Source organism: Harpegnathos saltator, unplaced genomic scaffold (assembly GCF_003227715.2).
Source record: "Harpegnathos saltator strain DR-91 unplaced genomic scaffold, Hsal_v8.6 scaffold252, whole genome shotgun sequence".
NCBI classification, from domain to species: Eukaryota; Metazoa; Arthropoda; class Insecta; order Hymenoptera; family Formicidae; genus Harpegnathos; species Harpegnathos saltator.
The window spans coordinates 784207-805787 of NW_020230042.1; the positions used below are offsets into that span (position 1 = coordinate 784207).

Below are 21581 nucleotides of genomic sequence, written 5' to 3' on the forward strand. Positions count from 1 at the left end.
GCTAGGAAAAATGTATTGTTGCGTGAACCAAAATTTTGTTGCAACGACAAAATAATTTGGTTAAAAATAGGAACTAAACAAAACTGTTTAGTTCCTGCGAACAAATATCTTGTTTGATTACGGTTTGCTCGTATAACGTAATACTTTTGTTACAGCAACCAAAAAGACTGTGTGAATTTTGTGAAAAAATACTACAATCTTTTTTAAATACATAAAATCTAAATTTTGGTGCACAGAAAGACGAAAAATAGTATCGATTGGGCATTATTTTAGTCTATGTAAAATAATATTTCGTTATTATGTAATTTTTATGGACAATATAGCTAAAATAAAACGCTTAATTTTTATATATGAAGTCTAAGAACAAAATTATCTGGTGGTAACAGAGAACAAAGCGAAAGAATATATTTAGTTGAGACAACTAATGATATTTTGTTGTATATAGAACAAGATATTCGGTCGCTATTGAAAAATGCCTCGACTAAACCAGCTTTGTTAGAGATACTAAATTTTTCTTCCCAGTGTGCACACGGCCGGCCGGTACGGTCGACCGAGAGTGTGCATCATCTGAAATCTATTTATAATACCCATCTCGTCTCGTCTCCGATATATTTATAGACTCGTCATCGGTGTACTGTTCGTACCGTTACCTTATAGGAAAGCCGGTCGGGGCACTCGGGATTCAATCGGCGATTCAAGCAGTAACGCGAGTGAGCGCGACAGCTTAGTAACGGTCGTCGCGGTAACCGCGAGAAACGCGTTTTTCACGATATCCGTTACGATATCGCTGGAAATTGGCGTTACAGATCGCAAAGTTCCTTTTCAAGGCCGGGGAAGGCGACAATCGTTCGCGCTGGCTGCCGTTCGCCGGCGTTTCAGGTCGAGCGCGCTCCGACGATTTTCCGCGCCGGTTCAGTTGCTCGCTTTTTCCGATCGCGCGCGCGCGCGTCCATCGATTTCCAGATAATTTTAAGAATCAACGCTTCACAAGGCTGCACGACTGAAAGCCGCGGAGATACTTTATTTCACGCGGATATCCACTTTCCATTTTCCATCTTTCTCGTCTCGGCAGGCCTCCTCTGCCCGCCCCGTCGTCCTGCCTGCGCCGACGGTCGCCAACAAAAGCGCCTCGGCGCTTGAAGAAAGCTCTCCCCGGTGACACGTCTCGCCGAAGCAACTCCGCGTGAAAATGCCACTTCCCTCGGCTAAAGCCGACCCGGATTACGCGCGATTCGCACTTTCCCACATATGCGTACCATACGAGGGCGCGACGCATCGGAGAGCAGTGGGCGTAATCGGTGCACACACGTGGGAAACACGGCGACAACGTGGCCGCGACGAGCGAGCGTGGCCGCGGAGGAGGCAAGAGGTGTATCGCAAACGGGCAGGTAGGAGAGGTGTATACACCTCCTGCGAGTTTACGAGCTCCACGGCGAGCTCAACGAGCGGGCAGTTACCTTTCCGTTTCGAGACCGTGAGGATCTACCTCCCTCCACGCTGCGGAGCTCGCCGATCGCCTACCTCTGGGTGAGTTTCGCGCGTCTTATGGATTTCCGAGATTTCGCGCGATGGCCTCGAGACTCTCTTGCTCTCTCTCTCTCTCTCTCTCTCGCGCGCGCGCGCGCCCTACATAGTGCTGCTAACCTAGCCCTTCCGCTGCTGGACTTTTAAAAGCGAGCATTGCTCGCGGCGCGACGCGGCGCGGCGCGGCGCGGCGTCCCGCGCAACAGAGCTTGTGAATTCTCACGGAAGAGTGCACTCGGTCTGTCGAGTTTCGACTCGCGATCGCGCGCCGCGATCAAGTGTGAACAGTGCGGATAGTCCGTTAAACGGCCCGAAGCCCTTTTGCTGCGAAATAACAAGCCCCGCAAGAGCATAGGTATTTTCGAGCGTAGCATTATTCAGTAAAATGGAGCAGGTTTTCCTGCGAGAGAAAGGTAAAGTCGCGGAGAAGTCGCCTGGCCAACGAGAGCTCTCTCTCTCTCTCTCTCTCTCTCTCTCTCTCTCTCTCTCTCGTTTGCCTCGTGTAAATTGCGATTCCCATTTCCCGGGGAATTTACCGCGAGCGATACTGCTTGCTCGTTCGCTGTTAACACGATCGACCTGGATATCGGCTAGAGAGATATAATTGGATTGCGACTCTGATCATTTCGCAATGCGCATGAAATCCGGCCGTCACGAGAGAATCGCGACCGCGACGCTGTCCGGGATCCGACGCGGAGATCGCGGCAATGATTCGGGCGCGAAGGGCACGGTCGTTTCGCGTCGCCGAGACACACCCGGCTGTGTTTTAATCCTCGCGCTGATAACTTTCACCGTTGATCGCAATTCGTCTGATCGCACGCAATTCGCGCTCGCGCGAGCGCGTGTGATTATGTTACAATATACCGCAATCCGCGCCAAACACGCCAGGGGGGTTCTCATGACAGAGTTGCACTAATAACGGTTGCATTAATACACCGATGGAAAAATATTGTTGAATTAACATATAATCTCACTATATTTTATAGTTCATTTTGGCGTCAGCCATATTCTTATAGTTTGTGGAACCTGCAAAGTATAGTAGTAGAAAAAAAAAAAAACACAAATATATAGTCAATGATTGTCTTAAATAGTCGTTTAGTTACTTTTATATGGTAACCACATATATGGTAATTTCTCATTCACACATATAGTGAGATTTAATATTCATATAGTTACATCTGTCATCATTTAGCGAATATTCTGCTGGTAATATTGACTATATTAAAGAGTTACTTTTACCTACCATTTTATACTTGTATCCATACAATAATTTTAGGTTCAACTCACTATAATTCTTAGTAAAAATATTGCACAGTTGGTTATGGTTACTATATCGCAATTGCCTATATCGTAATTATTACCGATATTATGATAATGTACCGCATAGTTATATATAAATACGATATCTCGGACTATAATTTAGTTACTACATCATTATAGTTTCAAATATCATATACGTTTCTCTCGGTGGTAAGGATCGTGCTGATGAGAACGCCGCGCCGACAACGGGAAAATCATAAGCGGGCGAAAGGATAGCGACCGGTATAAACGTAACGTGCAATTATCACGGTCAACTACGAAGCCGAGCGTGCTGGCCGCACAAACGACACGCACGGCTATCTGACGGATGTTTAGGATCTAGGAACTCTTGATAGCAAAAGTAACGGTGCCGCTCTGACATCAGGTCTGACAGGTTACAAATGAGCCGACGAGTGTATCGAAGCGCGTTCCTGATTGATCGGTAATTACACGCAGAGCCACCGTCGCGAGCGCGAGACAAATTGCGAAAAGCGACGGCCGGTAAAAATCGTCGCGCGTCGGAAAAGCGCAGCAGCTCTTGTGAAATTCGCGGCTCTGATTAAATTATCGGCGTCATTAATATCGCGCGGAAACCACGGCGCCAAAGAGTGGAGGTAAAATCTGCCCGCAGGTGATATCGCGCCGATCACGTGACGCTGCGGAAACGAGAGTCTCTCTCTCTCTCTCTCTCGGCGTATATTTTATACGTACGCGTATATAACATCTCAACTTTCGATTTCGGACCCACCTCGCGCGCGAGTTTCTCCCGCGCGCGTTGTTATCCGACCGTAACACACCGCCCGCACATACACATGCGCGTTAACGCGCGCATGTAGGAGTGCATTTTTCTCGCCGAAGCAGTGCAGATCCTTCTTATCGAAAGCCATAAAATATATATACCTGATAAGCCGATAATAAATACCGCTCCTTTATTAGCGCCTTTCAGTTTCGTTGCTCGCCGGCGCTTGACGAATCCGGACCCAGAATCGCGCCAGTTTCGTCGTCGATCGGCGCTGGCAATTTCGCGCGAGTCTTTTTGCATCCGGCGATATTAACGAACGAACGAACGTACGTTCCGCCATTTATCAGCACGCGCGCGGATCCGAATTCGAAAGCGCGCGCGCGAGCATTATAACGCGCGAGCATTGATCCGCCGTTCAATTAAACGTCAAAATAAATCCCGCAGAGGACGCGGGAGACCGGTGTCGCGATCGCACTTGGAAATCGAAAGGCGAAGAAATCGTAATTAGGAGAAATCATTAGGCGCGCGCGCGCTTTATTGGGAGCACGCCATTGCGTGAAGTGGCGCAACTACTACGCGGCGCGCCTTGATAACGGCGTTTTATATATCGAGCACGAAAGCCCGCTCTTAATACGGCCCGTTTCTTAATACGACTCTCGCGTTTCCCGCCGCGGCGATGCGGACGCGCGTCGCCGCTTTTACGACGGCGTTACATAAAAGCTGCGTTGGAAAATCCAGTTCACATCGCGCGAACGCGCGGGGGCGGGGAGCGTCGTCATTCATCGGCGATATCTGCATACTTGCATCTTTATCTGTCAGTAACTTTTCTGTCAGGCCGTTTAGCGCTCGACGTCGAAGATCGCGTCGTATCAAAGACGATCGACACGACAAAATGCGTAACAAGCTCTCTGTGTCCGTCTTCCTCTCTCTCTCTCTCTCTCTCTCTCTCTTTCCGCGCGCATAGCGCGGAGGAAAGGGCGATACGCCGCTTAAGCATTCTTAAGCGGCGTATCGCTCGTCACGCTCGCCTGAATGAAATTTCGTAACGTGATGCTGTTGCGTGTGCCCCGGCATTCTTCTCGGCGTTACACGTTAGCGGAGTGGCTCGTGCTCGGCAATCGCGCGAACTTCGCTCTCCTCCATCGGAAGCGGATTTTTCGCGTCCTGCGCGTTTTTACTCGCGCGTTTTTACCGCGCCTGGTTTTTCTCACGTAACTTCTCCCCGGGTTTTGTTTGCTGCCGCGCGCGCGACAGTGTATATTCGCGGAGCCTTCAATTATAATTAACCGAGCGGATGGAACTCGCTCTTCCCCCTTTATCCTCTCTCCCTCTTCACCCCCTGTGCGCGTAAATCTGTGCCCGCAAGAGATTTCCTTCCTTCCTTCCTTCCTCCCTCCCTCCGACGGCAACGCGATCGATAATGCAACGTGTGGATTTTCATCTCAAAGGCGCGCGCGTGCGAGCGAATCACTTTCATTCGAGAGAGTGCGGGGCGCGCAGCGCGTGTTCGAGGAAATATATTAATGGAAACGCCGCCAATCGAGAAGACTCGCGCGCGGCGACCAAGTATAATATCTCGCGACGTTTCGTGAAAGAGAAGAGAATGAAAACTCAGGTACTCCGCTCGGCCGCCGAAATGCTCCGAGAACGCGGCCGACGAGTCACCTTTCACCTGGCCGGATTTCCCCGGGTTGCGATTAATGCGGGGCGGACCCGTTCTTCTTTCGGTTTCCAGGTAACTCGAGGGGAATGAGCCGGCCGAAAATGACGTCCGTTTTCACGATCGCGTGCGCCGTTCTCGTCGCGGCGTCGCGCGACGCGCTGGCGATCTCGTCGTCCTGGCGACCGATCGTGCCGGCGCACAGCAGCGCGAGTATACTGCACCAGGAGGCATCGATTTTCGGAAACGCGCCAACGCAGACGCTCTACGACGTGGACAGCCCGCACCACCATCTGCTGCTGCCGCAGGCTGAAGAGAGCTGTTCCCTCTACAAGGTCGCCATGAGCCAGCAGCTGTACTTTGAGGTGAGCCCGAGCGGCGCTTGAGGTGATAGCGACGCGCGAATTGCAGAATTCCAGATTGAGATGTCAATCGAGGAATTTGACGACCCGCGGCGGCGGCGGCGGCGGCGATCGAGAAACTCGATAATTTGCACAGTTGAAATGTTCAACGGTCGCTCGGGTATGTAAAGAAAAACGCGTCGCGCAATGTGGAATACACACACCTCGAATGCGCGCGAGGCGCAAAGTAAATACACGCGCGAGTAGTAACCTCCGCGCGACAATGATCACGATGGCCGTACGCGATCAATACCGCCGGTTATAGAATGTTTGTTTCCCAAGCCGTACGCGCTTGGCTGTTTGCTCCAGTTTCGAGCTATTGACATTGTAGCCCACGGACGTGTAAAATACACCGGGAAATGAGTCGCGGTCCCCGCTGGCTAATATATTAATTGATTCCGACTAAATAGCGAGATCTCACGGAATACGGCTCCGGCTCTCGAATTAGCGCAGTCTCGCCGGCAGTCCGCGATGCGGAAGGCGATATCGGCTGTTAATATCGGCGCCGCGGCTCGGCTCCTCGCGACGCGAGAGCGTCGTCGTCGACGACGACGACGACGACGACGTTTAGACACGGGTTTCTCTAGACAGACATTACGCGGCTCCGTGCGTCCGCGTCGCGGAATAAATTGCGAGAATTTACGGCAATTGTGTCTCGCGTGCGACCCGAAACATGCGGAATTCCGCCGTTCACGTGCCACGCGCTTCACGCTCGGGAGAGTGCCGAGCGCACCTCGCGCGGCGCAAGCGAAATGACACGAGCTTGGCCAACGAAAGTCAGGGAAAACACTCTCTCGTGGCGGATCCCCTCGGGCGCAGAGTTCTCGAAACGAGTCCTGAATTATTGGCGATCGCGCGCGATCCGAAACGGCCGAGGCACACCGCGCGCGCGCGCGCGCGCGCGCGTTTCCTTCGTCGCGAGCGAGACCGAGACGAGAGTCGGTCCGTTTCCGATACAACTCGCGCTCGAGAAAGCGAACGTCGTCGTCGTCGTCGTCCACGTGAATTACCCGCTCATCTGATCCAGCAAGAGCGACGGTTGCGCGGCGGGTCTAATTTTTTACAGTAGCCAGATGGAGGCGCGCGGTCGATGGAGAAATAAATGGTGGGACACGATTGTGCCCGGGCGATTGTTACGGTTCTTCCGAATCGCGGCTTTCCCAGCGTTAGCGCAGCCTAAGTGAAATTAAGTGTTTTAACGACCGCGTAATGAGAGCGAGAGCCGCCGGAGAGACAGTTGTTCTCTCTCGCGGGACTTTACGGGACGACGACGCGGCGAAGGGTCGCGCGCGGTGTCGCGTTTACGCTAATTCATAGCCGGATTATATAATGCGCTCGCGCGCGATGAAAGCAGTTTCGGGATATCGAGTTGTCGAGTGAGTTAACTCCTGTTAACTGAGAACGAGACGTAACGCTCGCGTTGTCACTGCGGATATTTCTCATGTTACGGACAACAGACTGTTGATTTACGGAGAAAGGAAGTCAAACTATTCCGTTTGATTTAGAACGGCGGTATATCAGCAGCCTTCACCGGCGGCACGGCTACCCGCCGTACGTTTGTACAAAGTGAATGTCCTTTCTTCAGTTCATGACGACGTGTGAATGAAAACAGAAAAGATACAATTGCTATTAATACGTAAACTTTCAAATCCGCCGTCGCTATTATTGTCGCAATATATCAATTCAGAAAACTCTCCAGGAGGGTCTCAGAGGAGGGACTCAGTTGCGAAAAAACGTCGTATCACGTTCCGATCGCGAGTCCCCAGACGGAGCGGTCGCGCATGTCGCTCCGCGTGATTCTCGCTGATAATCTCAGCGAGGGAAGTGCGTTCTGTCCGTTGAAATCTTCCGGCCCGAGGTGGATTCGCTCGAAAGAAGCAGGAGAATAACAAAGAGACGCGGAACGGGGCCGCAATTTCACGACTCGCAGATTATCGTGATAATCTCGATTCTCGCGAGGTGCGGCAATCTAACGGACACGATCGGCATAGTAAAATCGAGCGCGATGGAAAGCGGCCGAAGACGGGACATATTTCTCCGCTATTCATCAGCGAGAGCCAGCCGTCCAATGCCAAGCGAGGTTCGTTTAGGCTGGACGCCAACGCGGGTAATTACGGCCGCGCCGCGCCGGAGGGAAGGAGGCACGCAAGAGACAGTGTCGCGAAATCGCGAATCGTGAATGGATCCGCGGAACGGAACAAAGCGGCCGGCCGCGGCGCGGCGGCTGCTCGTGACTTTCTATGGCCGGTCGGTATTATGCGATCGTCTTCGTTCGAGGCTATCGCGATGCTATCGTCAAATCGTTCATCAACTTCATTCTCCGTCACAATTAATGGCCGGTCTCTTGTTGTCGACGATCGATAATATTAAGCGCGGTTTCGTCGTGCGTGATGACGGTTTTCTCACACACGGCGGAGACGGAAGTGTCGCGTCGCGAGGTAGATACAAGATCGAGATGAAAGTCTCTCGAAAGAAATCGACATTTGTATTCCCTCCCGACTTTTCCGACCGTTGTCAACATTTTCTCGGTAAATACTCGGTATATAAAAGAGGGTACACCTCAGCGAAATATGTTACAAAGGATGAAATTCTGAGTGAATTTTTGCTAATACAATTATATGGGGGTCGCTTATATAGTTTTCGAGACATTTGATTTTAATTTGATTTTGGAATTTTGATTATCCTGGAATCCTGGATTATCCAGATATCATAAGCTGTCGTTATTTACAGTACAATCCAAACAGTTCATCCTAACCTGAGCTAACTTGTTGCATTGCTTTATATATTGTTGGGCGACAAGTTGACAAGATCTCCTTAAAAGTCACAACATCCTAATCATATGCGGATATTATGATAAGTTAAGTCGAGCCAGGTGATAGATCTTAAGAGAACTTTTTTCAACAATGTCCAAAAATATATAGAATAAAAATATAAAGATGCAATAAGTTAGGTTAGGTTAGGATTTGTTTGGGGAGGGGCGGAGCCCCTCTCTCTCCCGCTTATATGTACTGTTTCCTATATTTAAAGTGAAAACTGCTTGTCTACTTCAAATATACTTCAACGTACAATTATAAAACTTTTGAGTCAAATATCTCAGAAGCTATAAGCGACCCCCGTATATAATTGTATTAGGAAAAGTCACTCAGAATTTCATCCTTTATAACATATTTCGAAATGAACAAAATCGGTGAGGTGTACTCTTTTCTATATATTTACCATTTTCTCTTCGGGTCGACGCGAACCGCGACTTGGCGCGCGCATCTTCCAGAAGGGAAGAAAAGAAAACGCGGGTACGAGCGCGATCTTTCCGTCGCGCGACCTTGCAGCGGAGCCCGCGACAGGTCATTAGAGAGCAGCGGGTATTATAAATCGCCCTGACGCGAGCACCTGTAGAGAGAGAGAGAGAGAGAGGGAGAGAGAGAGAGAGAGAACGAGCATCTCGTTGGATATACGATTGAATATTTCATCCTAGACGTCGAATTTACGGGCCCCTTTTAGTGGCCGGCCGAAGCATTACCTGTCAGTATTGCCGATCGTAATACGCGGCGACGCGGGCGTTTTGCAGAGCCCGGGGCGGGAAGTTTATGCGTGCCGACGTCCGTAAAAGGTGCCGCGGGAGTAATCTCGGCCGCAGGCGCGACTGTGCCAGAGTGATCGCGCGGTCGTTTTCGGCGCAAAATCCACCTCGCGGCGGGGAAATTATTCGCGCAAGAAGAAGTAGTTCCCGGCGACTACACACGCCTCTCTCGCGCCTCCACGTAATCCACCGCGTAATCAATTGACCGTAAATTCGCGCAATTGTCGCGGGGAAAAAAACGCCAAGCACCTCCCTCTCCCTTTCTCTCTCTTTCTTCCTCGAAAAGTCACGTGTGACTAAAAAGGCCGTGCATAACGACGGGCACCTCGAGAGGGACCGATTGAAAAGTCGGATTCGTCGCGCCTCCTTGAAAAGTCGCGCGGCCCGTAAGAAACAGTCGCCGGAGAATAAAGCTGCAGGAGCGTGGAGAATGTCATCATCGCTCTTCGGCGCGTGTCGAGTAGCATTCTTGTTCTCTCTGTCGGGAGTCGTGCGCCGCCGAGATGGAGGAGAGTCGCAACCCGACTAGAAATTTATCCCATGGTCCTGATCAGGTTAACCTCATTTGGACATCAGGTCCCAATAAGGTAATACTATCGGGTCCTAGTATTTAGTCATTTAACGCAGCGTGGATATATCAGGATCTCAGTAAGGATTCATAGTCAGGTCCTTATTGAGTTACCTTGTGGAATCCTTATTGCGTTTTTTTTTTCAAATTATAGCATTCAAATTATGGATTACGCGCTGCACGGCTATATTGGACGGTGACATTAGAAATAAGAAATGACACGCCGAAAATTCTTTCATGTCATTTCCAAATAAAAAGATACTCGCGTGAAATAATATCTTAGATCGCTCGAGCATACTTGTAAAATGTTTCGGGAAAGAAACATAAAATGAATATCATAGGATCGTTAAGTATCGCAAGGTGACAAGACACAAGTAGTAGTGTTAAAGAGAAAAGTTGCATGTCACGTTAATTCTACAACTATTTATCGACTGCTAAAAGAAGGATAGTTTCTATAGCATTTTATAAATATATTCAAGTGACCTAAAGTGTTTTCTCAATGCAAACATTTTTATATTTGGAAATGACACCGAAAAATTGTTTCGTTAAAACTTGATAATGCAAATCATATTACGTACAATGAATAAGATCCCGACAAGGACCTGATCAACTGAACCATATTATATCTCACACTAGGTTGGTACATTAAGGTCCTAATGTGGACCCAATCATTATAACCTTATAAAGGTCTTTCTTACTCATTTGTCGTTAGGACATTATTATAAGGGCGACTTACTTAGGATTACCTTTCATTCATTCTATCAGGTCCTTATCAATGTTAGGTGAACCTGATCAAAATTTCTCGGGGTCGGGAATGTTCCCGGGGGATGCAATCCGCCGCGTGACGAGATAAGAACGCGCGGTTGTGTCGCGAATCGAAGTAGCGAGTACGACCGCCTCGTTAACGTCTGCATTTTTCGATAAATGGACCTCGCGGTGCGCCTCGAGCGCATTCTTAATCCGCAGCCGGTTTCGGCCGATCCTTGTAATTCACTCACGAGAACTCATCGCACTCGCGTCGCCGCGCCGCGGCGGCGGCGGGCAGAACAGCCTCGCCAAATGTAACGAGCCTCGCCTCGCGATGTGTATTTTTGTCGCACGGCAAACACGCTGTTTGATTGTCAATTATTATGCCATGATTCTGCACGTAGCACGCAATTTCGCCGCCGGCGCGGCGTCCACTGTGTATGCGTCCACATGTGTGTGTGTGTGCGCTGTTCATCAGTTTTAGTGTACCCACTGAACCGCAGCACGATTCGTGCGGAGGTTTCAGACGATCGTGTGTGCGGTGTCAACAATCGATATAATCCATTAATTCAGACACGTGGTGAGCGTCTACCGGCGTGGGATTGAAGGAAACACGCGTCGCGCGCCTTGCTCTCTCTCTCTCTCTCTCTCTCTCTTTCTCTCCTTCGACGAACGAAATTTCTCTCCGAGAAATCGAGAGCACTCGACAATCTACATTCGCAGACTCCCGCCGAATCGCCAGAGTTCGAATTCCAATTTTAACGTACATCCCGTCGTTAAATCGTTGAAAGTTTAAGACCGGAACACGTGAAGAGTCGTCCTGCCTCGGCCGGCGCTTTTACCTCGGCTGAAACCCGAGATATCTTGTTCCTCGCGCGAGAGTTGCGGCGATCTGTCCTGTCTACCTGCCGACCTAGACTCACGCGACCGCGCGCACGCGAGTACGTCCGCTTCCGCAGGCGGTGAATGAGCAGGCGAAACGAACGGCAATATCCGTCCCTGCTGCAAATGGATTAGCGCGGACATTTTTGCGGGAACCGCCGTTGATCGATGCGGTCGATTAATAACGTAAGGCGGAATAACGACGAGCGAGCGAGCGAGCGAGCGAGCGAGCGCACATTCCGACGATGCAGAGTCACACATCGGGCGCATTAATTCGCGATGCGCACGCGGCGATGCATCGTCAGCGCGAATCGCGATAGCCGTGAGATTAACGCGGCGCGCCCCGGTGGGCGACACGATGCACGATCTCTCACGATTTCTCTCTTCCTCTTGCAGTACATCCATTACAAGACGGACTTGCCGGACATGAAGGAGTTCACCCTCTGCATGTGGACGAAATTTTACAATCACTCCAACGACCATCCCTTGTTCTCTTACGCAGGTGAGCGCACGCGAGCCGGCAAGCTCGGTTCTTTCTCCTTTCACCTTTTATCGCCGACGCGTTCGCGCGTGCGTATGCGTGTGTGCGTACGTGTGTGTGTGTGTGTGTGTGTGTCGGCACAGATTGTAAACGTGAAAGCGAAAGTCCGCGGCACTCATCGCCGAAAGTATCTCGCACGTTATCGTCGGTGACGACGTTACGATGCCGATGAAACTGTCAACGTCGCGCGCGCATCGTCGTGTTCGGTTTGTTGGTAACAAGTTTGCGACGCAACGAGTTAATCATATGTCCCGTTTGTCCGTCGTTGAGCTTGATGGGAAAGATGGGTAAACGGGTTTCTATCTCTTCCTTTCTCTCTCTCTCTCTCTCTTCTCTCTCTCTCTCTCTCTCTCTCTCTCTCTCTCTCTCTCTCTCTCTCTCTCTCTCTCTTTCTCTCCGTCTTTCTTTGAGAGTAATTCTTCTTTTGTATTTATTACGCCGGGAACTCGTTAGCGGAGTAAAAGCAAGCCGGTAAAGCCGCCCTCTTAAATTGCGGCGCGAGTTACGCGTTTGATTAACGAATTTTACGCCGCGCGCTAATTCGCCGTTGACCTCGTTTGCGCATAATTGATATATTGTTTACTAGCGCAGCGACATGCGTGCGGGATAAGCGGACAATAAACTTGCAAATGAACGGCTCGGCTCGGATTCAATTGTCAGCGTTTAGAAAAACGGACATACAATGTCCGTGATATTTATCGCGCGCGGAAAAATAGAAAACCACAATTGTTTGTAATGAACTCCGGGGCGGTGGTGCTGAAACGTTGCCTGAGATTAATATAAATAGTGTTTCCCGCGCGTGCATCCACGATTGTTGTCCACGTGACCACCAAAGTCGCGCGTCCCCTTCGCCACCCGAGTGGCGAAAAGAGCCTCGCAAAAAAGATTCGCTCAGAGATCACCAAGTTTGATCGTGCAGATGCAAATGACGGATAACACACTTGTGTTGTTTTCGCGCATTTTTCGACAGGTCTGCCTAACATAACAAAAAGAAAAAATACGTACACGCGTTACATAATTTCTCATATGTTTCCGATGGCATTGCGCAATTGCCTGTTTCTCGCCGCGAGACTGTTTCGAGCTGAACGAGCCGAGCGAAGTCTCATCGGAAGAGCGCTTCTTTGCGGCGAATCCAGGCTGTGTGTTTTGCGCACGGTTATATTATTACATTACACCAGCAGCCGCCGTGTCGCCATCGATTTAATCTGAAGGATACGCGATCTTCGTATACGCACACACACACACACACGTCTCGTGCACGTGTGTGTGTGTGTGTGTGTGTGTGTGTGTGATGTAGCAGTTTTATCCGGTTGCAAAATCGATTCCCACGCGTCTGCGTTCTCTCCCTCCCCCTCCCCCTCCCCCCGCCTGCAGTCGCTCTTTTTTCGCGGATTAGCGCTTCGCTAGCGTAAGCAGCATTCACGCGCGCTCAGGGCGCTGCTGCCGATGCCGTTATAAGGATCGATTTACGCCCGTGCGCATATTATCATTCGCGTGCAAACAATGAAGTTGCGCCGGCTGTGTTTTCAATATGCAGTTTAGAAAGGTTCCGCGGCGGCTTGCGGTTTTTGTGCCGATAGAAAGCTGCACACGCACACAGCTGGTTCTTCCCTTCCTTTTTCCTCGGTTTTCTTTTTTTCTGCCGAGGTGTGCGCGCGCGCGCGCGCGCGCGAGCGTGACAATGGGCGGATATGTGCTCGGTGTCATAAATACACCGACAATAAGTCCCTTCCCCGCACCCGTCCCACTGCGCCCGTGCGTCTAAAAACCGGCGCCCGCCGGTTGCCAGAATCAATACGCTAAGCGCAAATATAGCGTGGCGCAGCGTGAAAACTATACAAGTATCGCGCGCTTACAAAGAGTAACGCGGAGAGGTCTCGGGAAAAGGAGAGACTCGTTTCCTCGATCTCTTTGCCTGGAGTCTTGGAAACTGCGAGCTTCCCGGAGAACATATCGCATACGCGCGAAATTAACGGCCGAAATTCGCGGCGGAGCGCGGGGGGGAACTTTGCCGAGCGATCGCGATTGCCCTCCGCCGCGCGCGCCGGTTAGGTGAAAACTGGTAGGACGAAAAACGGGCGTTGGTCCTTTCCTCCCTTCAACAGGACACGCGATACGCACGGTCACGTAACGTCTCGAAACTTTATGCGCGTTACCATTAGTAATTCCATCAGTTTCGTCGTCTAATAACACCGTTAACGTCGGTTCTATCTCCCAGAGAGAAACTCTCTCTCTCTCTCTCGCTCTCGCTCTCCCCCGCACACGAGCTAATCTGCACCCTCGACTTCCAGTCGGCGACCAGCCACGAGGGATACTGTCGTGGGTAGCGAACACGCCAAGAAGCTCGTACTACATGCTTAACGTCAACGGTCACAACTTGTACAGATTGAATTATCCGTTGAGACTTAACAAGTGGTACCACTCCTGCCAGAGCTGGAACGGTCGCACCGGGGAGTGGCAGATCTGGGTCAACGACGAGCGCGTAGGTCGCGGGTTCAACAACAGGGTAAGCCCGACTTTATGTTGCCTTTGACCCCGGCGCCTCTCTCTCTCTCTCTCTCTCTCTCTCTGTGGAGCACATTCTTAAATAAATAGATGGATATACCGCGTAACTTTGGTTCGCTGGTGGAAAGTAAACAAGCCACGTGTGCGATTCTCCACGATATTCGGAGGTCGAGGTTCTCGCGCGTCTTCAGTCAAACACGACGGGGAGAGTTCGTCGTGCTTTTCACGCCCGAAGATTTCGCCGCACGCTGTGTGCGGCGGTGCGCGCGCTGTGTCGACGAGTAAATACTTCCGGAAATCTCCGCCGGATACGCGGCACGTTTCGCGGGCGGGAATTAAAATCGCGCCTGGCCCGATGAGAGAATTTAACGATCGGCTGCGTCTCTCCCCGACGGTCTTACAATAATTCGAGCTTGACATTAGATCCTCGCGGATATATCTCGCGTTTACCTTCGTCGACAAAGGATCTCGCGCGGATCTTGTGCGCTTGTGCGATATACGACGAGAAGCCGACTGACGAGGACGATTTATTCCGCAAAAATGCCAAAGTCGGCACGGTAGCAAGAGAGCGAAGCCTCAAAGAAGTGAACCGAAGAATCTCTCACCGAGTCGAAAGTCGCTCTGCTTTTGCTCCACTCGTTTGCCGCAACTCCGTGCCGCCAGCGACTCGCGCTCTAACCCACTTGCGTTTGCACGTGGAGGACCATCGACGACGACGCGTAACTTTGACCGCGCACTCGAGTGACGCCGATCGTCCCTCATCATCGCGGGACCACCTGTCACTGCACGGATCTACTCGTGATTACGCGAGAGCCCAACCAAAGCTTGTTGCATCGTTCTCTCGGCCGACATCGAGCGCCGTCGAGCGATGTCGAGGCTACGATGGCCGATGATAATACGTAAGAATTACGCCGCGGTTTCTCAGATTGCACTTCTCGTGCGGCGAGAATCTGGGTCGCTGCGAGGGGCGCACGAATGACGCATTGTCCTTGCTACTCTTCGACAAACAAATTGCACAAACTCGCGCGCGCTCAGCTCGAGCCGAGCTTTACGATCGTTCCTAACGGAAAGCGGGCCCGTGAGCACGTAACGGTGTGATAAATTATAATTGGACAATTGCAACACCCGTTTAATTCTCTCTTTCCGTCCCTCTAAACTACTGTGCACTTTTAAGTACAAGTTGTCAAACAGGCTTTCGCGAGTGCAGCGGGTTACATTGGAGTACGCGTACGATGTGTTCGCAATCATGCATGTCTAATTATACCGCGCAATCAGTTCCTGATACGAATGTCAACAACGATGAAATTGCACGTCACGTCGGGCACGGAATGAATGCATTAACCATTGGAATCAATTAATGATCGCAAAGTGCTTCCGTTCGTATGCACCGACTGATTTGTTCGCGGATAAACGGCCGGCTGACTGTGCGCGCGCTTTTACTACTGCGACGCGGGATGTCTATCTGGCGGGATATCGCCAGATTAAGGCCGGGTCTACGGCGAAGGTGTGTAACAAATAATTGTAGCTTTCTCGTCAAACTTTTACCAATCGCTCCCCATTTCGCTTCTTTCATTGTTGTGATCTTTATAATATTTATTATCTTCTGCATTTGTATGCAGGGAGTTGGGCGGATCCGAACTTCTCAAGTTGGGAATTAAAGCTTAAGACCGATTTCAGCCAATCGGCCAATAAGAAAAGTTATTTGGGCACGACTCCGACAACAAAAGGAACATGTTGCCGACACTGACGACAAAGTTTCAATAACAATCAATTGTACGAGCGAACCCCTGTGTTGTACGCAAAAGATAAGAAATATTATAAAGATCGCGACGTAAAGGAGATGAAGAGGCAAGTGATCGGTGAAGCTTAGAGCAAAAAGCTTATCACACCTATTGTAAATGCGGCCTAATGTACCACCGTGGGAGTCGCGCAGATTGTTTGCCGCGCTTGAGAGCGCGTTTTCGACATTGAAATAATTGCTAGACATTCAACACGGAATATCACCTGAAAGGTATCGCTTAACCGTTTCCGCTCGCGAACTTGTTTCGCGCCCAAGTTCAAAGTGTCGTAAATATTACGCGCGCGGGATAAGTTTCAGACAAATTTAATTTGCCCCGGGCAAATAACACGGGCGAGTTGCGGGCGCGTTTTACGGTATCCGACGTGCGTCTGATAAAGAAGTGCAAATTTCACGTAAAATCAACGCGCGGCTAATTAAGACCCTCGCGAAACAAGAACGCACCGCGCGGCTCTCCACGCGGCGATTGCGTGTATTAAGTTTGCGTTTATTAACATTCCGCGGGCGGCTGGGGGGCGAATTACAGTCGTAACAGACGAGAAGGAACATTCCATTCAACGCGGTGGAGGAAAAAGCCGCCCTCTTGCTTCACACACACACACAGAGGCGTATCTCATGGTTACGTAAGAATCCTCCGTTGCAGTCATCTTAATTATCATTTATGTTAAACCTGCCAAGAATTCCCCGAGCAGACCGTGCTTCCGGCATTTCCCGCACTCGAGTCACGTGTCGCGAATGTGTCGCGCCTTTCTCACGCGCGAAAGCCGCCGTGCCATCGCGATTTCGTCGACAGGCGCGCTATGCTCGCGTTAGCCCCCTTACCCACCCCACACAATGGTGGACACAATATATAGACACGATAGATAAAAACAATAAAAATCGCGGCGGTTATCGCGGCGTATTCTGTAAATTGGAGTGAGCGAACGAGACGGCACATAACGAGCGGACAATCAAGGCACGGCAATTAAGCGCGAGATCTATTCGCAATGCGCTGCAATCGCAGCGTCGCAAGACAGCGCCTCTTCCTTCCTCTATCTGGATCGCGTCGGACGGAAACGAAATGGGAAAGAATAGCGCGCGCGACGGGACAGAATAAACGGGAAATGGAAAGGTATAGAATTTCATATCGCGTTATATGTATATTCTCATCCGAGGATAGCCAAGGTTACCTTCAGATAATGAAAAAGGACAGAAACCAATTTAAATTTCCATATAACGCCGCTCGGCTGCGGATGTGCAATCTATCGCGCGCGACGTCGGGGAGCGACGCGAGCGAGCCGACTTTCGTTTCTATTTACATGAGAGCGAGTCCGCGCATCTCGCTAATGCACCGATTTTCTCTCTCTCTCTCTCTCTCTCTCTCTCTCGTCCGGCTCTCGTCTCCGGATCAATTAAATTCGATCGCCGTTCGATCGCCGACCGACGGCTGATTGATCGCGATTTGCGACTCGCCGCGAGACATGGCCGACGGACTCTACGGCGAAACAGACAGACTTTCTCATTGCTGCGTGTCGCGCGAGAAATGTATGTGCTGGTGGTTTTTTGCAGTTGGTCGGCCACGCGATCAAAGGCGGCGGCATCGCCATTTCGGGACAGGAGCAACGACAGCTGGGCGGTGGTTTCTTGGAGGGCGAAGGAGCACCACCGGGTGAGAAATTTGTTTCTTTCTTTTTCTTTTCTTTCCTTCTTTCTTTTCTTCTCTCGCGCGATATCGCGATAACTTGCGAAAATAATAGGGTCGAGTCAGGAGCAACTTTCGACGAAAATGGCAAATATTTGTGCCTCCCGCGAGCACTCGCGGAGAAAGTCGATAAGCTGCCTATTGCTCGCGGGGGAACGCGCGCGTCCTTATTAATAATGACGGACACACACGAACACGTTTACGCGGAGTAAACTCCGTTGTAAAAGGATTCGACGCGAAATCCAATCTCAAGAGAGAAGAGAAATTGCCGTTAAACAGCAACAGAGCTGCTCGTATAGCTGGCCGTAGTACCTCGACACGCTTTTCATCACCGTCCGTCAAGCACCGGTGTGAACGGTGCTGCAGCATCGCAGCTTCATTTGCAACTTCAAGCATGTCAGAGAGAGAGAGCTTCGCTGTGCTCTCTCGTAGATCATCGACGGCGCGCGGCGGGCCAGTGTGAAAGAAACATTCCACGATTCCTCTTTCAGGCTCCGGCGGCTATCTGGGCGAGCTGACGATGCTGCAGCTCTACAACGTCGCCCTGACCGCGGGAAAGGCGCACAAAGATCACAAGCACCATCACGCCCATCATTACGAACACGATACGAGTAATAACACGCCGAGGACCACCACGCGAGCGCCCGTAACCGGACCGCCTTTGCCGCCGCATCCCTTCCTCACCGGCGGACAGATCAATACACAAGTACAATCACGTTTCCTCGCTTTGTCGCAGCCGGCGGGGCCACGGCCGGCCGGCCGGCCGGCCGACCGCCGGCGCGCCGTATCATCATCATCGGGGCTAATTACTTTCGCCCGGTGCCTTAATTAACGTCAGCGCCAAAACAATTTGCGGGGTCGCGCGCGGGCGAGACGTTGAAAGACGTCCCCTCCCGCCCGTCCGTGGGCGTCCTTCTCTCTCGCCTTTTTCGTGTCAACGCGCGGCGAGACGGCGCTGAAAAGTTGATCGTGAATACTTCATGCGCGCGTTGCCGGTGTTGCAGGTGAAGATCAATCCGGGAGCGGCGATCCAGCTCGTACGAAACGGCGTGACCATTCGTCACCCCGCGTTACCGCCGATATCGCCGGAGTCGCCGCCGCCGCAACCGCTACCGCCCCTGAACCTCGATGTGCTCTCGACGGCGTTCCCCAACGTGCCAACGCGATTCTTCGGCAACCCGTCGTCGCTCTTCCCGGGCGGGACGTATCACAACCTCTTCAAGAGAGAGAAGAACGAGTCGTCGAAGCGACGAACGTTCAAAGACGAGACGGTGGTGTCGAGCTTGATCAAATCTGAGAGACCCGTCGCCAAGAGAGACACCGAGAAAAGCTCGCCAAACCCGGCTGCCGCCGCCGCCGCCGACGACTCCGACGGCAAGGTAAGAGCCGTCGAGACGACCGACTCTCGCGGCTCGTTTTCCGTCTCTCATTTGCGAGCGAATGGCGAGACGAGATGTTTCGACACGCTCGTATCACGGATCAAAAGAGAACTCGCGCGGAAATTCTCGAGAATTCTCACACGTTCGCGCTACCGCAGTGTTCTTTATTTATGTAACGTGGAAAATTAAAAGAAAAATGCATTTACTTGCGTGAAGTTGCGGAGTGGAAATGCTCGCGACGCTCGCTGTTGGGAAAATCCTTCGTCAACTCGTCTAATTTGTCATGCGTTACACTTCTTCTCGAACGTCGTTTTGTAACTCGGCGGTGGGAAGCGACGCGAGCACTCTGCACCAGTCCACCGTACTGTGTAATATCTCTCTCTCTCTCTCTTCGTTCAAACTTTGGAGGATATTAGTGTATTATGTACGTGCACGTTCGCCAGGTAATTCGAGGAGATTCGCGTCTTCCCCGAGACGAGCGCGAAATTTTCAGTCTCTCCGCTCTCCGACCCACTACTTAACGTAGGAAATTAAAAGATCACGCGGCGAATCAGAGTGGAAATAATATATCAGCGCACTCGACTTAGCTCGCACCAAGGATTCTCACACTTTTTCATTACGCCGCCGCGCCGAGAAGGATCCGCGGCGCGGTTAATCGCATCATCCGCTTTTTCAATCTCCCACATTCTCCAGCGGTTCTCGATGGCGTGCGCCGCCATCAATGTGTGATAATTCGCGTTATTTTCGCGTTACACGATTTTTTTCATGTGTAGGTAGAATTATTAAGCGTCCGAGTTATCAAGGTCCTTGAACCTTCGGCGAGAAAGATCACCGCCGAGAACGAAGCCGAGAATGTTTCGTCATCACGTCGCCGGGTACTTTCGCGGCGCAAATAATTTCCAAGATGGCTCTCGCGTCATGTTTCTTTCAACTCGACAGGTGTCCTTCGTGCCAAAGTCGGAGACCGCGGACGAGAAGAAGCTGGACAAACGGGAGAGCGACAAGAAGAAGAGGGGACTGTTGCAATTGGGCGACGGATCGATCTACGACGACGGCTACTCTATCCCTCAAGGCTTGGACAACGATTATTTCACGGGACTGACGAGCTTCGGCTTGCACCTGAAGGAGACGAGCGAGGAGGACGAGCGCGAGCCGGCCGAGGCCGAGGTCAAGCAAGTGATGGACATGTGCGACGGCTGCGCCGACGAGCCGTTCGAGAAGGCGTTGATCGTGGCCTGGAGATCGGTGCCCAAGAAGCTGTATTCCGGCGCGTTGTTCTTGCCGGCGGTGCCAGCGTGCAAGGAGTTCTAGGAGTCTTCAACGGCGAAACACGTGCGACCGATCGTGCGCGAGAGCTGACGAGTTCTTTCCGGGACGTAGCGCGAATTTCGCCGGGAATTCGCCGAGCGAACGCGAGGGACGCGCGACATCACGCCGGTGAGCGAGCGAGCGAGCGAGCGAGCGATCGGCCGATCCACGGAGGATCGATGATCTCTCGAGAGTGGAACCTCCCGAGGTATCCCACGCCATGTTTCAGTCGCTGTGTATCTTTTAGTTGTTACGAGCGGAGAACGTTTGTCGGAGACGAGGCTGCTATGACACGCGGTAAGCACGTCGCGCGAAATAATTCGTATACAAAAATAAGGTTTATTTAATTAGTAGAGATTCTTCATTCGGTAACTTGGAGCTCTCTGTCGCGCGCGCGCGCGCGCGCTCTCTTTCTTACTCTTACGGGAGGAGCGAACGTACTTTGTCATTTCATCGGCGTAATTATAAGATAGTATTATTTCGCAAGCGTATCGGCGGAACGACACAAGAGCGCGATGACGCGATCGCTCCATCAACACAAAATACTCAACACGGTCTCGAGGTCTGCGAGGTTGATCGATCGGCTTTGAATCGAGACGAGAGAGAGGTGACCAAGCGAACGATAAAAACCGCCTCGATCGATCAGCAGCGTGCAGTTCTTGGTGAACTCAAGACTTAGTCCTAGTGATATTATTTTTTCTTTCTCTTGCGTAAGAGTGCGATGTGTGTATCGAATAAATTTTTATGAACCGTTGCGGCGTGCCCCTCTCTCTCTCTCTCTCTCTCTCTCTCTTTTTGTCTCATTTGCGAGTATTTGAGCAGCACCGGCACGACACGGAGGGAAATGTCCTTTCGGGGGCGACACCGCGCGCGTAATTGCGCCGGGGAGAACATTGTGTGTGTCACTCACTCACTCTCACTCTCTCTCTCTCTCTCTCTCTCTCTCTCTCTCTCTCTCTCTCTCTCTCT

General features: G+C 51.3%; 2 protein-coding genes across 33 annotated transcripts in view; one reads left to right on the forward strand and one right to left on the reverse strand.

The window, feature by feature from the left end:
* Nucleotides 1–21581, reverse strand: part of LOC105187420 (uncharacterized) — a 215875-nt gene that overhangs the window by 66027 nt on the left and 128267 nt on the right. The gene's annotated exons all lie outside the window — the stretch shown is intronic.
* b6 (pentraxin-related protein b6) lies at nucleotides 587–21550 on the forward strand. The gene is made up of 8 exons (XM_011148186.3): nucleotides 587–1527; nucleotides 5301–5590; nucleotides 11797–11902; nucleotides 14233–14447; nucleotides 17793–17892; nucleotides 18417–18631; nucleotides 18930–19304; nucleotides 20244–21550. The coding sequence occupies exons 2-8, from the start codon at nucleotides 5315–5317 to the stop codon at nucleotides 20613–20615; spliced, it is 1659 nt and encodes a 552-aa protein (XP_011146488.1). The 5' UTR covers nucleotides 587–1527; nucleotides 5301–5314; the 3' UTR covers nucleotides 20616–21550.

Coding starts and splice junctions, on each gene's coding strand:
- b6 (XM_011148186.3), top strand. CDS start 5,315: ATGAGCCGGCCGAAAATGACGTCCGTTTTCACGATCGCGTGCGCCGTT. Junction 5,591..11,796: donor GCCAGCAGCTGTACTTTGAG/GTGAGCCCGAGC, acceptor TTCCTCTTGCAG/TACATCCATTACAAGACGGA. Junction 18,632..18,929: donor GCGGACAGATCAATACACAA/GTACAATCACGT, acceptor CCGGTGTTGCAG/GTGAAGATCAATCCGGGAGC.